Source organism: Schistocerca americana, chromosome 2, assembly GCF_021461395.2.
Source record: "Schistocerca americana isolate TAMUIC-IGC-003095 chromosome 2, iqSchAmer2.1, whole genome shotgun sequence".
Lineage (NCBI taxonomy): Eukaryota > Metazoa > Arthropoda > Insecta > Orthoptera > Acrididae > Schistocerca > Schistocerca americana.
This window is the reverse complement of record NC_060120.1, coordinates 273,287,989-273,304,785: the sequence shown is the minus strand read 5'-3', so window position 1 is coordinate 273,304,785 and position 16,797 is coordinate 273,287,989. Positions and strand designations below refer to the sequence as shown.

Below are 16,797 nucleotides of genomic sequence, written 5' to 3'. Positions count from 1 at the left end.
TCTGAGTGGATAGCAGTGTCGCAAAAAGTTCGGTCTCAAATCACGAAAACTGTTAAAAGTGTTACTTTCTTAGATAAAAACAAATATGATGTCTTGAGTGTACAACTGATCGTGACATTGTAAAAACCTGCAATCCGGACACCAACAGTAAACTTGGAAACAGTGGTAAGGGCAAAAACGTATCACTAAGGAAAAAGTGTGGTATTCTCTTGCTTGCCGACAGCCATGGCAGAAAGCTATCAAGCATGCTCCAAGAGAAAAATCGAGAAATGGCAGTGACTAGCATAGTGAAACCTGGAGTGGGAACACACCATGTCGTAGACACTGATCTTCAGATGAACACAATACAGGATAATGACTTTATAGTATGTATAGTGGGTTCGAATGACATAGCTAAAAATGAAGCCGATGCCTGCATTAAAACACTACAGAACTTTCTAGAAGTGAATAAATCTAGGAACACAATAGTAGCCACTGTGCCTCATAGACACAGCCTAATTTACAGATCGTGTGTTAATAAAGAAATTAGGAAAACTAACATCAAAATTAAGAAATTGTGTGCAGAATACGCAAAGTGCGATGTACTGGACGTAAGTAAACTACATCGAAACCTACACACCAAACACAGAATGCACGTTAATTACACGTAAAAAGTGTTATGTGTGATCACATCAATGAAATAATTAAAGAAAGACTATTACGAAATAGATCTGTCTATCAGCTTCCTGAAAGACTTACAGGCAAAAATGAGGAAAGCAAATTCGACAAGAACGAAGAAAGCAGGAAAGAGGAGACATCAGAAGATCCACAAAGGACTGCAGCAGCTACACCTGTAAGAGTTAATTTGAGATCAGGGCGGAATATACCCAAGAAGGAGGATTTTTTCCATCCCCCTCTGAGAAAAGAAAAAACTTAGCATCACCAAACAAGTTAAAGATAGCATCATCAAACAAGTTAAAGATACACCATAAAACTTGCAAAGGACTCCATCAGCAAATTGTAAATAAGGTAAAGCCTGAACCTCCTCACCAATGTGTAAAAAAATTAAACAAAAAAATTCTTGATCTAAAAGTATACATCCATAATTTACAAGGGCTCAAAACCAAACTTAATGAATTTGAAATTTTGTTATCAAGTGCAAGTGGACTGTCAGATACACAGATATTATGTATTAATGAACATTTCATGAGGTCTTTTGAAATAGAAAGTGTTGTGATACCAAATTTTAAACTCGTAGGTCACTTCTCAAGAACATCTTACAAAGGTGGAGGTAGTTGCATATTTGTAAAAGACAACATTACTGCTACACCTCTTGATATTTGCAATTAGTATAGTATTGAAAAAGATATAGAACTGTCAGGTGTAGAGCTTACAGATCTAAATGTTTATATAATAGCACTTTACAGGTCACCCTCCGGTAACATAGGGACTTTCTACAAAAATCTAGCACCAGTAATAGAAAATCTAAGTAAAAGAAAATCATATAGTGTTCTAATATGTGGTGACTATAATATAGATTTTCTCTCAGAAAACTCTAGCCATCTAAGCATTAAAAATTTTATGAACAGCTACAACCTAGACCTAATGGTTAACACTCCAACCAGGATTACAAATCACAGTACCACTTGTCTGGATCAAGTAGCAAGCAATATAAATTGTACTGTATCCTCCGTCAAACTAGGATTTTCAGACGACAATGCATTAATTATCCAGGTCTGGTTGCAAAATAACAGTCACGAACACAATAAAATCACTGTACAGAGGAGAAACTTCAATAAAACCCACATGCATACTTTCCTCTTTGATATGTTGTTGTTGTTGTGGTCTTCAGTCATGAGACTGGTTTGATGCAGCTCTCCATGCTACCCTATCCTGTGCAAGTTTCTTCATCTCCCAGTACCTACTGCAATCTACATCCTTCTGAATCTGCTTAGTGTATTCATTTCTTGGTCTCCCTCTACGATTTTTACACTCCACCCTGCCCTCCAATGTTAAATTTGTGATCCCTTGAAGCCTCAGAACATGTCCTACCAACCGGTCCCTTCTTCTCATCAAGTTGTGCCACAAACTCCTCTTCTCCCCAATTCTATTCAATACCTCCTCATTAGTTATGTGATCCACCCATCTAATCTTCAGCATTCTTCTGTAGCACCACATTTCAAAAGCTTCTATTCACTTCCTGTCCAAACTATTTATCGTCCATGTTTCACTTCCATACATGGCTACATTCCATACAAATACTTTGAGAAACGACTTCCACTTAAATCTATACTCGATGTTAACAAATTTCTCTTCTTCAGAAACGCTTTCCTTGCCATTGCCAGTCTACATTTGATATCTTCTCTACTTCGACCATCATCAGTTATTTTGCTCCTCAAATAGCAAAACTCCTTTACTGCTTTAAGTGTCTCATTTCCTAATCTAATTCCCTCAGCATCACCCGATTTAATTCGACTACATTCCATTGTCCTCATTTTGCGTTTGTTGATGTTCATCTTATATCCTCCTTTCAAGACACTGCCCATTCTATTCAACTGCTCTTCCAAGTCCTTTGCTGTCTCTGTTCGGCTTCCAAAGTAAGAAAGCTACAACTGATGCAATACAAGAATTTCTAGATCATGCACTGGAGCTTGTGGACAAAAAACTCTCAGCCATAGGTATCTTCCTAGATCTAACAAAGGCATTCGACATAGTTAATCATAGTATACTTTTGCAAAAGATGCATTCCTATGGAATAAGAGGAAATGCCTATGACTGGTTTAAAAGCTACCTGGAAGATCGACAGCAGTATGTTGAATTAAATGAAACTAAGCTCTCAGGTACAGCTAGCACTGTACATTCCTCCATACATACCATAAAGCAAGGCGTTCCCCAAGGCTCTGTCCTGGGCCCCTTGCTGTTCTTACTTTACATAAATGACCTTCCTCACAGCCTACCAGACACAAAAACCCTTTTGTTTGCTGATGACACCTCTGTACTCATATTTGCGCCCAAACAAATTCTCCAATCTGATATAGATAGGACCACAGATCAAATAAGTCGATGGCTTCAAAGTAACAGGCTGCTGCTTAATGCGAAAAAGACAATTGGAATAACCTTCCACACAGCCCAAAACAGAAATCCATTACTACCAACTATATCACTGGAAAAAAATAATGTTAAACTTGAAAATGAAATAAAATTTTCGGGGGCCACTATTATTGATACGCTCACATGGAAAAGGCACATTGACGTTACCAGCCCAAAACTTAGTAAAGTATGCATCATGATTAGATCAATAAGGAACGTCACTAACACAAGTACCCTAACCACAATGTACCATGCACTCTTTCACTCTGTACTTAACTACGGAATCATCTTCTGGGGCCAAAATTCTGAGTCAATTAAGATATTCAAACTGCAAAAGAAGATAGTCAGAACAATTATGTTCAAAAAACAAAGAGACACTTGTAAACCATTATTTAAGAAACTAAATATTTTGCCCCTCCCATGCCAATACATACTAGAATTATTATTCTTTACCAAAAAAAGTATCAACAAAATTAGCAAAAATATGGATTACCACGATTACGACACAAGATCAAAAACCTCTCTAAGAATACCTCCCCACTCAACAAAACTGTACAGTGATGGTGTCAAGTGCATGGGAATAAAATTATATAATCATCTTCCAACTTTTATACAAGAAATCCAAGAAATAAATAAATTCAAACAGACAGTGAAATCTCTTTTAATAAAAGACTGCTTTTATACCATCCAGGAATATTTGGAATCAAAATTGTCTTAGTGCATGATAATGTATCAAAGCTGAATGTTGTTAAGTCAATTTTGTCACATCATGTAACAATTCTCTGTAAAGCTGTAACTTTAAGTAACATAATTTTGTAGGTAATGTAAAATAATCATTCTTCTGTGTTCTTGTTTACTGTTTTAGAGTCCTGTAAACTGTATATTTATATTGACTTATCCCATATCAGTTGTACAAGCCATTGTACTGATTTGATCTATGGGACAAATAATAAATAAATCTCTGGGAATCGAAGTGATGCAAAACCTTTTCTGATGTGTGTAGATAAGTTTGTAATGGTATCCATACAGGACATTGAATGATCATGATTTTGTCTTTTGCGATTTAGCTTCTATTGTATATATTTAAGAAATCGGCACATATGCCATTTGTCAATTTGTGTATGTCTTTTTTGCAGGTGTCGATGCATTACACTAAAAGTAACAGAGGTTGAATCTCCTGTCAATGAAACCCACGATGAGAGAAATGCTAGGCTGGGTCGGCCACAGTCACCTCACCTTACCATTTACAAAATGCAACTAACATCAATGCTTTCAATCACACACCGAATGACAGGACTAGCTTTGAGTTTCTACATGACAACTTTGGGTCTAGGTAAATATTTGATGATAGTCAAGTTGACCATTTGTATTCTGGTTTACAGAAAGGTCCACACCAATTTACACATAAATTATATTATATTATTATGATATATTATATTATAAATTATATTATATTGCTTGGATTACATCTGCATGTATATTTGAACAATACAATATACAAATAATGTAACAGCTACAATCCTTAACAAAATAGGTAGTTGATAATAAGGTCCACAAAACAGCAACAGAGATCCAACAGTTTCAAAATATTGCAGAATTGATGTGCAGATCTCTCCTGCCAGTTTTAACACATGTTATGTTCTTGAGCTTCCATGACAGGCTAAAATCCACCACCATCATCATTATCATCATCATCATCAATTAAACTTCTCTACTTGGCCAGGTATAGTATAAGAATACTTACCACCCTTTTCTATCCAGGTAGACTTTTTCCCTTTCAACATGGTGATGTTCCACTTCACATCCATCTAGATCCTGTTTCACTTGAGTGATCTACCATTTCCTGAGCCAGTCACTAGTCCCTTGCCTTCCTCGAGCCATTTTCTCACTTGTTTATTTCAAGTGGTGCTTCACTTGTTTCTTGACAGATCTCTTCATTCTGGATCTCTGATTTACTACTTTATGTGAACAATGATGCTAAGAACTTCACTTCCACAGTCTATAACCTACTGCTGTCTCTAGACTTGATGGTACAGGTTTTGAGGGTACGTATATTGGTAAAAAGTAGACTTGGTGAAGGGTTAGTATTGCTAATTAGTGAAATTGATTGTCTCATAGGATAGTTGTAATTTTTAGCGGTATTGAGTTCCTTTTTAAATTCTATTAATGATTCCTGTGGAAGACGAGTTAAGATACCACCAAAATCCTGACAATTGCCAAAATTTCTGTTTCACTCCATCCAGTTTGGATTGGTTGGAGTTCCCAATTCTTTGCTCTATGTTAGACATCAGCTTATTGAATATCTTACCAACAGAGTACATAGCTCAGTATGAACTGTGGACAAGGAGGCAAAGTCTGCTTGAAAATTATTTTTATTTCTTGGTTATGACTGTGTGTATAATAGCTCAACTGAAACTGATTTTTATCAACAGCAACACAAACTACTAAGTGGTAAATGTACTGAGAAATGAGTGTAAGTATTCAAAGATCCTTAAAAAGTATTCTTTAAGATGTGCAGTTGTCTGCTGTACATAGTATTCTTATTGCTCACTTCTGCTGAATAATCACTTTATTTTTGTTAGGTTCACTGCTCCAGAAGATGATTCCATATGACAACACTCTTGTCTTTAGGTCAGCATGATGAGAAATGTTTCTGCTGTAATTACCAATTCTGTGTGTGTGGCACTTCATAGTTTGTGTGTGAAGTGTGTGCTTGATTTGGCCACTAGAGGCCACCCGCCTGCTAATGCGACAGCAGTTGAATGTGCAGCATGCTGGCTGTGCCCCCTGTTGGGACTAATGAATATATAGGCCAGAACGCAAGGCTCCACTGGCCACTTGCAAATTGCTGATTGTATTGTGCCTTATCTTAAATGTGTGTATACTGTTTGAGCAATAAATAACAATGTCCTTCAGTTAGAACACTTCTTTGGTGACTAGTATGATATTCAACCCCATGCGTTCCACTTCAGTCATTAGTCCTTCAAGTTTAATTTGCATGGTGGCAGTGCTTAAATCTCTTCTCGAGCAAGAGCAGGTGCTGACAGCTGACTACATTGGCACAACCCGTGGCCCCACCACAACATATCCACTGCCATTCCCTGCATATGATAATGCAGCAAAGGCTAGGACACTTACAAAAAACTCCTGCGGCAACATTTCCAGGCATTTAGGGTAACAGATGTAATCTTGTGCAATGCTGTTTTTTTGTTGTGGATATCACCTCGCAGGGATCATTAGTTGTGTCAGCTTGCCCCCTTACAAGAACCTTCAAGTCTTTCTTTTGATCAGATGTGTGAGTCACTTTGTACCTGTCAGTAGAAAAGTTCTCACGTTATTGCTGCTTGTGTGGAGTTTCACCACTACCAAAAGCTGCCAGAACAGTTGTACAGAGCATGGATCAGCAGAACTACATGAACTTAGCTGTTGTATTTGCAGGTCAGTTAGCCTCTAGTGGCTGAATCAAGCACAAACCTTATGTGCAAACTATGAAGTGACGCACACACAAAATTGGTTGTTACAACAGTTGATAAGGCCATAACAAGCTGAACTGGGCTTCTTAATTAGTTAATCCATTTTTTACTCCATTTTAGATATAATGGTTCATTCAGTGTATGAACATTAATTCCTACTTCTGGCGCTAAAAGTTCATTATTACTTGTTTGAAACTGTGTAAGTCTTCATGAGATTAAGACTCAAACTGTGAACCACTTGAAGGTCTGTTCACTTATCATCTGAACTGTGTCAGCTAAGTTTGTGTTTGGACCCTGGATTAGTATGTTTGTGTTTTGAGCAAACATTACATTGTTTGAGCACCCTTTAAAGTAATTGAATGGAAGATCATTTATATAGATTAGAAACAAGAGTGGGTGTAGTACTGATCCCTGCGGTATTCTACAAGTTATGTTCCCCCGTTATGAAGTTTCTTTCAGACCAGAGATGCAGTCTGTTAAAGAGACCCTCTACTTTCTGTTGTGGAGGTAAAATTCCATCAAGGCGAGAGGGATGCCATCAATGCAATAACACTTCAGTTTGATGAGTAGAATTTTTGTGATCCACAAGTCACAGAATATACCAACAGGATATTTTCTCTTGTTTAGCTCTGTTAACACTTCATTTTTAAGATCTTGTAATGCTTTTCGTGTGGAGAATCCTGTATGACAGCCAAACTGACAGGTAGTTAACAAGTTCTACTCAGTTAAGTGGGTCAGTATTTTATCATAGGCCTCTTTCTCAAATACTTTTGCAAAGACTGGAAGAAATGATATAGGTCTGTAATTAGAGGTGGTTTGCTTGTCTCCAGTTCCATGGATGGATGTTATTGTAGCATACTTAAGTCTTTCAGGAAATATACTGCGACTCATTGTCTGATTATAAAGATAGCTTATGGATAATCCTATCAAGTCAACTTGAGATTTTTAATATTCTGCCAGAAACACTATCATAATCAGCTGAATTATTACATTTTAGTGGCCTGATGTATTATGTAACCTCCTTAGCAGTTGTATTTTTGAAACCAACTTGTACTGGTGGTGCATGCAGCACCTTCAGAAGTAAATCTAACACAGTTGTATTTGGTGCAGTATTATTGGCTACTGTGAGGAAGTAATGAAATTAATGGCCAATGATTTTTCATTTGGGTGACCAGTTTCGTGTGTTTGTTGTTTAATAATGTTCCAAATAGTTTTTTCTTATTCTTGGAGTGTTTTATTTTTTGAGCTTAGTAAATGACTTTGCTTATTTAATCTTAGAGTGGAAGAGTCTCAACTACTGCTGTAAATTATGTGGAGCTTTCTGTTCCTAGTGTAAGATACTTCAATCTCATAATATTTGCTTACGTTCAACTTTGACCTTATTCAAGTGGAAAACAAGACTCACAGTGCTGCAGGAATATATTAACAAAATTGTATTTTCCATCAACGTTGCCTGATTTATAAAATTCTCCCCATTGTTCTTCCCGTAATTTCTCTCTAAACATTGTGATACACACCTGCTTTACAAATTTCTCCCAACCATTCTTACTGTAGTTTCTCTCTAAAGGTTGTGATCAGTTCATTTTTCCTGATTCTGTGATACAATACTTTTCTGCTATGACTTGTACCTAAAGGGTCAGTAAATTTCATTGTTAAAATTTGACAATCATGGTCAGATATAAACTATTGACAATTTGTTTTAGCCGGCCGGTGTGGCTGAGCGGTTCTAGGCGCTTCAGTCTGGAACCGTGTGACCGCTATGGTCGCAGGTTCGAATCCTGCCTGGGGCACGGTTGTGTGTGATGTCCTTAGGTTAGTTAGGTTTAAATAGTTCTAGGTTCTAGGCGACTGATGACCTCAGATGTTAAGTCCCATAGTGCTCAGAGCCATTTGAACAATTTGTTTTACACCTAAATCACTGCAAGTTGTTGGGCTTAAGAACGAATTGTCAATGACTGTTGCACTTCTCGTATGGAAATTTCACGTGGGAAATAATCCTAAGCTGGACGTCCAACAACTCCAGTTGCCCTCAGTCAGTACTGCATGACCGGAAAATCAACATTAAAGTCTCCAAAAACAATGATCTTCCAATTAAGTCTGCGTAACCACATTAAAACTGTTTCTAGCTCTTTTGTGAAGCTTAACATACTTTCTGCCAGTGGTCTGTAAGCTGTTAGTACTACAGGCTTGTGTTTCTTGATCCACTCCTGTAACACAGGATAAAGTAAGCTGTTCATCATAATTTTCATTAACCTGAAGGTCTGGGACTAAACTCCACTTTTTGCACTTCCCCTTTCTTCTTATTTGGTGTATTGTAGTGTGGTATTAGGTTTTATTCTTCAAGATAATCTGTTCAATTTCTGTGATATCTACATGATGTAATATTCACAAAAGTTTGCAGTTGTTACAATCAAATTTTCATTTTCCAATGGATATGAGAACTTTAACATTTTTATTTAACAAATTTATGATGTTTGATGGGAGACACTAAATGCATTTTCTGTAGTATACTTGGCTTTGTCCAAGCTGCAGTATTTTGTTGTACTAGGAGCTGTATCAACTATAATGATATCTATGACAATATGGTGAAAAGGTAGATTGCTGCTCACCATGTAGACGAGATGTAGAGTTGGGGTTAGGTACGACAAAATAGTGCTGTACATTCGTGCTTTCAGCCTAAAGGTCTTCTTCTAAAGCAGAAAACACACACACAAGTGTGCACATGACCACTGTCTGGCCTCTGAGGCTCAACTGAGTACAAAAAATGTGTGTGATGGAAAAATCAATCTGTGAGCAGTGGGGGGAAGGATGAGGCCGGGGCAGGGAGGGAGAGGGATAGCAGGGTAGGGGCGGGGGACGTGTAGTGCTGCTTGTGAGAGTGTGCAGGGACAGTGGGGACAGGGTAGGGCTGCTAGGTGCAAACATGAGGTTTTTTTGCTGTCTGTGTGTTTGTGTGTGTGTGTGTGGGGGGGGGGGGGGGGGGGAGGGGGGGGGCAGAAAAGGAGAGAAGTAGAGGAGGGGGAAAAAGATTATTGAGTGCATTGGTGGAATAGTGCTGGAGTGAGACCAGGGAAGAGGATAGGTACGTGAAGGACAAGGACTAGTGGAGGTTGAGGCTATTGAGGTTACGGGAACGTAGAATATATTGCGGGGAGAGTTTCCACCTGTGCCATTCAGAAAAGCCGGTGTTGGTGGGAAGGACCCAGATGGTGCAGGCTGTGAAGCAGTCATTGAAGTGAAGCATGTTGTGTTAGGCTGTATGTTCAGCAATTGGGTGGTCCAGCTGTCTCTTGGCCATAGTTTGTCGCTGGCCATTCGTGTGGACAGACAGCTTGTTGGTTGTCATGCCCATGTAGAAAGTGGAAAATTGGTTGCAATTTAGTTTGTAGATCACACTACTGCTTTCACAGGTAGCTCTGCCTTTGATGGGATAGGAGATGACTGTGACTGGATTAGAGTAGATGATGGCAGGGGGATGTGTGGGACCAGTCTTGTATCAAGGTTTATTGCTGGGATATGAGTGATGAGGCAGGAAGTTGGGGGCAGGTGTGTAAAAGGTATAGACAAGGATATTGCACAGGTTCATTGGACAGTGTAATACCACTGTGGGAGAGGTAGGAAGGATATGGGTAGTATATTCCTTATTTCAGGACACAATGAGAGGTAGTCAAAACCCTGGCAGAGAAAGTGACTCAATTGCTTCAGGCCGTAGTGGATCTGCGTTGGGAGGGGAGTTCTCCTTTGTGGCTGGATGCATGTGGAAGGTGGTAGGTGACAGGAGTGACAAGGCCCGGGAGATCTGTTTCTATACAAGGTTAGGAGCATAATTTCGGTCTCTGAAGCCCTCAGTGAGACCCTATGTATATTTGGAGAGTGACTGTTCATGATCACAGATGCAACTGCCTGCTAGTCTACATGGTGAGTAGCAATCAATAATTTTCATAATAATGTCATTATTCCATCCTAGATATTTCCATCGTTTGTAACTATATTTATTCTGCAGCTCTGTCTTTTTTATGAGTTTACCCTGAAAAGGTCTAGCGATTGCAATGGAAATCACTGGGATAGTGTGGATATTGCTTTGCTCGGACTGGATGCTTCTGGCACTCAGCCGTCCAAGTAGCCTCTTACTAGAAGGATTTGTTGCTAACCATGCCATATACAATGTGACCGAGTTGAGGATGATGCATCAATTATGCTCATGTGTGATCTTATCTCTCCCTGAGTGATCGGTTTTTGTTCAGGTTTTGCATTAACACGTTCCACAGAATGCTTCATGCAGGGCTCATCACATCGCTCAAAGTGTGACACAGTTTTCTCGCTACTGTGAGGAGCATTGTCTGCAACATGTCTGATATAATGCTCAATTGTCTAATTCAGGTTATGGTCCAAACTGTTACCTGAACCCCTCTTCTATTATTGCTTGATCCTTCCCCAAAGAGCATAGCTCACAGTCGACATTATTGAGCCCTGCACTTGCCTTAAAACTGGTAATCACTTTCCAAAGAGCTGTGAATCAGTTCTGATATTCCCCTCTAAAAGTACTAGTTACCTAGTAATCAATTCCCAAAGAGTCGTGAACTGGTTCTGACATTCCCCTTGCATGTCTGCTACCTAGTAAGAAAACCTTTTTGGTCTTCTTAAAACTTTTCTTCCAGCACCTCACCTGCAACTTTTTATCTGTACTTTCAGACTGCTTCAGAGCTTCTTGGGATGTCTGAATGCTTTTATTCTCTGTCTCCAAAGCACTGAAACTACTGGAGGCAGGTTGACTGAAGCAATCAGACCACCAATGTCTCCTGGATATTTTCACTGATTTGGAAAGCATGACTGTAATAAACCTTACAGTCTAGGCCTAACATTACTACTGCAAAACTGCTAAATGTTCTTGCGCCACTGCCAAATAAGCTCAGAGTTTCAAAATAGCCTGTTGTAAAAAGGCAGGAAGAAAGGAAGATTGGATTTAATATAGGAAGAAGGAAGGGAGATTAGGTTTAACGTCCTGTCGACATTGAGGTCATTACAGATGGAGCACAGGCTCGGATTGTGTCAAGGATGAGGAAGGAAATCGGCCATGCCCTTTCAAAGGAACCATCCTGGCATATGCCTGGAGCAATTTAGGGTACCTTGGTAAACCTAAATCTGGATGGCTAGACGCGGGTTTGAACCGTCATATTCCCAAATGCAAGTCCATTGTGCTAGCCACTGTGCCACCTCCCTTGGTATAAGGTTTTCTCTTTCTGGTATAGTGTAGCATTAGCGAAAATCAGTTTATCCCCAGAAGTGACCAGCATCATTCTTCAGGCAGATTGTATTACATCTTCCCACCCGAAAATACACTGACATTCCTCACACTGACATGTTTGATGATTCTGCAGCAGTTCGCACACTTTGTTGTGACAGTCATGCTTTATTCAAAGAAAGGTAACATCTAAGGTATTTCGGAAATGAATTATCTGATAACAATGAGAATTATTTAGTGACAATTATGTTGGATAAAGTAATGTACTGCATGTATTAAGCTTAAATATTTGGTGTAATGAAGTTTACTTGTGAAAGAAAATGAAATTGATTTGTGAAAGATAACTTTATAAGAAAGAGCTAAAATAATTTATAAAATGTTATATTCACATGATTAATAAAAGCAAATTAACTGTTCTTAATTGTCATTTGATGAAGATTTTAGAATAGATGCAAATCTTTGCTGCTACAAAAAATGTGGGATAGCTTAGTTCACAGCTACACATCATTTCATTTCATTCCATAATAACTGTCACCTAGTTTCTATTGAACTAATAGTGTTGTGAAAGCATAGAAAGGAAACTTTTGTATATCAGTATTTTAAAATCTTTCTTAAATGTCCCTTGTATTGAAGGGGGTATCTTGGATCTAGGAGAAAATCAATCAAAAAGTTCTGGATCATGGGTCTAATTCCAGCCACTACTTGGACTTCGAATAAAAAAGATCATCAGCAGAGGCAGCTGAATACTTCAGGTATAAGAAGTTACCCTCATCCTTCCTATAGCCTTGTCAAAGAGGACAGGTGTTCAGGTACCCTCTCACCCTTGGAATAAGAAACTGCCACTAAAGGCAGAAGAATAAGAAAACACCAGCAGCATGAGGATGCAGAAGGCAAAGGGACACAGAATGTCTGTCCACAGGAAATGTGACCTGCAATTGAAAAAGTGTCTATATGATCTCTCCAATGGTAAAATATTGTGGAAGAGAACTGACAGAATGATGTTGCCTTGAGAAGAGATTGAAAAAAACTAATGAGGCGGTAACTTTCTACAAGTTGGGGTGTGGAATGTCTGTAGTCTAAATGTGGTAGGGAATCTAGAAATTCTGAAAGGGGAAATTTAAATACAGTAACAGTTATTGAAGTGAAATGGAAAGGTAAATGTAGGGTAATCCCATTATCACCAGAAAACAGTCAGAAAAATATTGAGTAACATCAATAGCATTAGAAAATGATATAACAGGTGTAGGATTCATTATAAACTGTGAGGTAACACAGAGAATGAGTTGCTGCAAACAAACAGCTCAGTGACAGGATTATTCTCAAAGCAATCAAAAGCAAACGAATTCCCACAAAAATAGTCCAGGTATACATGCTAATGTCGCAAGCAGAACTTTAAGAGATGAAGTATACAAAGGCATTGTCGGGGTAAGTCAGTGTGTAAATGGAGATGAAAATCTAATAATCATGGATGATTGGAATACTATTGTACAGGAAGAAATAGAAAGCAGAATTATGAGAGAATATCAGCTAGGAGGGATTGGAACGGGAGAAAGACTGATCAATTCTGCAATAAATTTCAACTAGTAATAGCAAATATGCTGCTCAAGATTCGCAAGAGGAGGAGGTGTATTTGAAAAAGGCCTGGAGAGAAGGAAGTCTGTAACATAGCAGTTACCTACTGTGACCTGATACATTATTTGAGAAGCACTCCCAATCATCTTGCACTACATTTCTCATTCACTCCTTGCATGAACTCGTGATATGCGATGGGGCCTTAAAACACAATACACATCCGTCCACCTTGAAAACTGATGACTGACTGCCTTAACGGTGGTGCTACCTCAGAGTGGGGGAGGCAGTGACATGTATGAGATGTGCAGCCTTATATGTCTAAATACCCCTACTGACTTTTGAAAAGGGGTAGGCTGCTATCCTCATGGCCAGTCTGCTTGTAGGTTGCTGGTTCCAGACTGGCAGCTGCTCTCTTCAGACTGCTGCTATCACTCTCTGATGGGATGTGAACTCCACTGACTCACTGGGGCGTGGATTGGTTTTGGAATCCATACGATTGGCTGTGGATACCAAGCGATAACACGTGTCCCGATTGGTTTTTCAGGCAGAGTGATGTCACCCCTTTGCATGTCTGATGCACATGACAGTGCAGCAAAATAGTTTGGTTGCCAATGGCAGCATCTGTGGAAGACCACCATGAGGCTGCTGGCTTCACTTTGATCTAAGTCAAGTCTGCATGCCATCGTGATGAAAGGTCAGACTATCTGGCAGGGTTGATGGTGTGGGACACAGCATCGATCCCCCTCAAGAGACAGAAGTGAAGCATCTTCTCCTTTGGCTGCAACTGAGCCTGGGCTTGTGTCTACATTGGTTCTGTGTTGCTAGGGTGTCAGCACTGGTAGGCTGCTGCTCTTCTGTGGCTTCCCCTGCCCCTTCCATGGCAGAACCATTGATGTCATCTAGAACTGAAACAGAGCAATGATTCCAAGAAGGAAGAAATGTATCCATTCATGGTAAGAGCTGATCTACATATTTGTGTTGGATATAACCATCTGATGTCAATACGACATATATTGTGTTGCCCAGCTGACAGACCTCTGTCCGAGGATACTACTCTTTCTTGCGATACCATACTTCAGAATGGGAGACTGTGGCACCGATTTCCAAGTGCTGTTTTTTATATTTATTTTTGTCGCTAGATTCAGTAGTGATGATGTATGATGTTTACCCATGACAAGGTGCCATGAGGGACAGAAGGATTCTCATCTTCCTATGGTGTAGCATCTCCACTCAGGATGTCTGAACGAAGCTTTCAACAACCCCTTTCGACTCTGTATGAAATAGTACACTGTATACATGCTGTATCCTATGGGCCATGCAGAAAGATTCAAATTCATAACTCTTGAATGGGACACTGTAATCTGTAACAATAGCCGCAAGGAGATCCCCAACAGTGAAAATTTGTTTCAGAGCGTGGCGCATTTGGAGTGCCCCCATACTGTTCATAGTGATGTCATAAGGGTAGCTTGTATGGCTGTCCACAAGAATTAGCCATTTAGCCTCCATAAAAGGTCCAGCAGCATCTGGGGAGAGCCGGCACCAGGGCTCCATTGCATACATCTAGAAAAAATAAGAAGTGGGTAGCGCACATTCCACATTTTCATCTGTGTTTGGCCAAATCCTGAATTGTGAATCTAAGCTGCTAAAAAAGATCCAGTCCCGTTATGTTGGCAGTTGTTTGCAAGTTTTTCATCAGCTTTGGTGGCTGTACATGTTTGTTTTTATGCCTGGCAGTCCCAATGCAATGATCTTTAATTTGGACTGACTGATCACTATAACTCATTAGCATGGCTTGAAATTTGAACGACTGTGGAGAACCAAATAAAGGTGTACATAGTACTGTTAATTATAGTTTTTGAGGAACCTGTATCAAGTTGAAATGTATGTTTTGTCTGTTGATCCCAACATCTGTTAAAACAGCTTTATCACCTTGAGAAAGAATACTGTAAACATTATTTTCAAAGTCGTCTTATGTGTACTGTAGATGACTGACTGCCTATGAATATTGACTTGTGTTTTTTTTTTTTTTTTTTTTTTTTTTTTTTTTTTTTTTTTTTTTTTTTTTTTGTGGCATGTAACGCCCCCAGTATCTTGGCAGGTTTTACTGACATCTTTACTCTTGTGACAGAAAGATTTGTCACGATTATAAAAATCTGTCTTAAAATCCTCAGTTCCTCCAATATTGCAGCTCACCTTATTAGTTCAGAAACTTGAAGCACAAATAAATTTTCTTCCAACATAGGATTATTTAAGCGAATAAGATCATTTCACAGTGCTGCATCTGTTGTATGAATGATAAGTGTGTCCCTGACAGCCATATTGGCATAAGATAGATTACAGTCCTGTTTTCACATTGGAATTTACGGTACTGAGTGAGATCATGTATAATGACTGCTCATATGTTAAAAGATTGTCCACATTTCTTATACACCTTATAAAACTTATGGATGCCACCACCACTAGAATTGTACCTTTAAAACATTTAGTTAATGTGTCTTTCACTTCCATATAACCTAACACACATTGGTCCTTATCCAGATATAATTGCTGCACCAGCTAGTAGATATGAGCACCAACATTGGGTAATAAGGATGCACTTTTGGTAACATCACATGTTGTCCTGTGTGTTGTGAACTGTTACTCCAGCTGCGCTATGTACTTGGACCAAGATTCCTTTGCTGGGTCTAATGGGTGGTGTCCATCTGACATTCTCTTGCCATTGTTCCAGTTCATCTAACCTATGTAACAGCTTTTCTCAGGTACTACTAAGAGACTGCAGGAGGTTAAAGATTTGAATTGTAATATGAAGTTGCTGTGCCCTCTAGAATGAACTAAAGACATGTTATTGTTCCCTTGATAACATAATGAGATACAGCACAAAAGAAAGTTCTAACAAGAAAAATAGTACAAGAAGTTATAGAGTTTGTGAATATGAAGATCTTGAGGCCCATTATGACCACTGACTATCTTGAAGTCAATATTCTCAGTCAGAAAAACATAGAATAAGACTCTGTATTGCAACTCTCATAAATTTGAAATATCTCTTTGGTACAATCTGTGTCAATTGGCACTGAAGTATGTTGTCTTCAATTGCTGTTATGTGTACTTGTTGCCTGGACTGATTAGAGTTCAGGCAGCTAGTACACATGAAAGGAAAGCTCTCACACCTGAAGATGACAGCTGGGTTGATCTTTGAAATATTATACATGTAATGGAAACTACACAGCAGAACACTTTGGAAGCATACCAGTAATCAAATATGCCAAGAAAATGTGAGAAATAATATCCATTTTCTTGAAACGCAGGCTGTTGGTGTTCTAGCTGCTCTGCAATGGTGTCTCTTATCAGATATGACATGGGCCCAGTATTCCAGTGTATGAAGGACACCCACAGTTTGTGAAAGGTGGTGACAGCTAGATGCCTACTAATATAGGTCTGTAT

At 39.0% G+C, this 16,797-nt stretch overlaps 1 protein-coding gene across 1 annotated transcript in view; it reads left to right on the top strand.

Moving 5' to 3' along the window:
* LOC124596107 (succinate dehydrogenase cytochrome b560 subunit, mitochondrial-like) overlaps window positions 1-16,797 on the top strand; it is an 89,718-nt gene that overhangs the window by 60,260 nt on the left and 12,661 nt on the right. Inside the window, exon 4 of the mRNA XM_047135117.1 lies at window positions 4,206-4,402. Within this exon, the coding sequence (XP_046991073.1) occupies window positions 4,206-4,402 (197 nt within the window). The remainder of the gene's footprint in view (window positions 1-4,205; window positions 4,403-16,797) is intronic.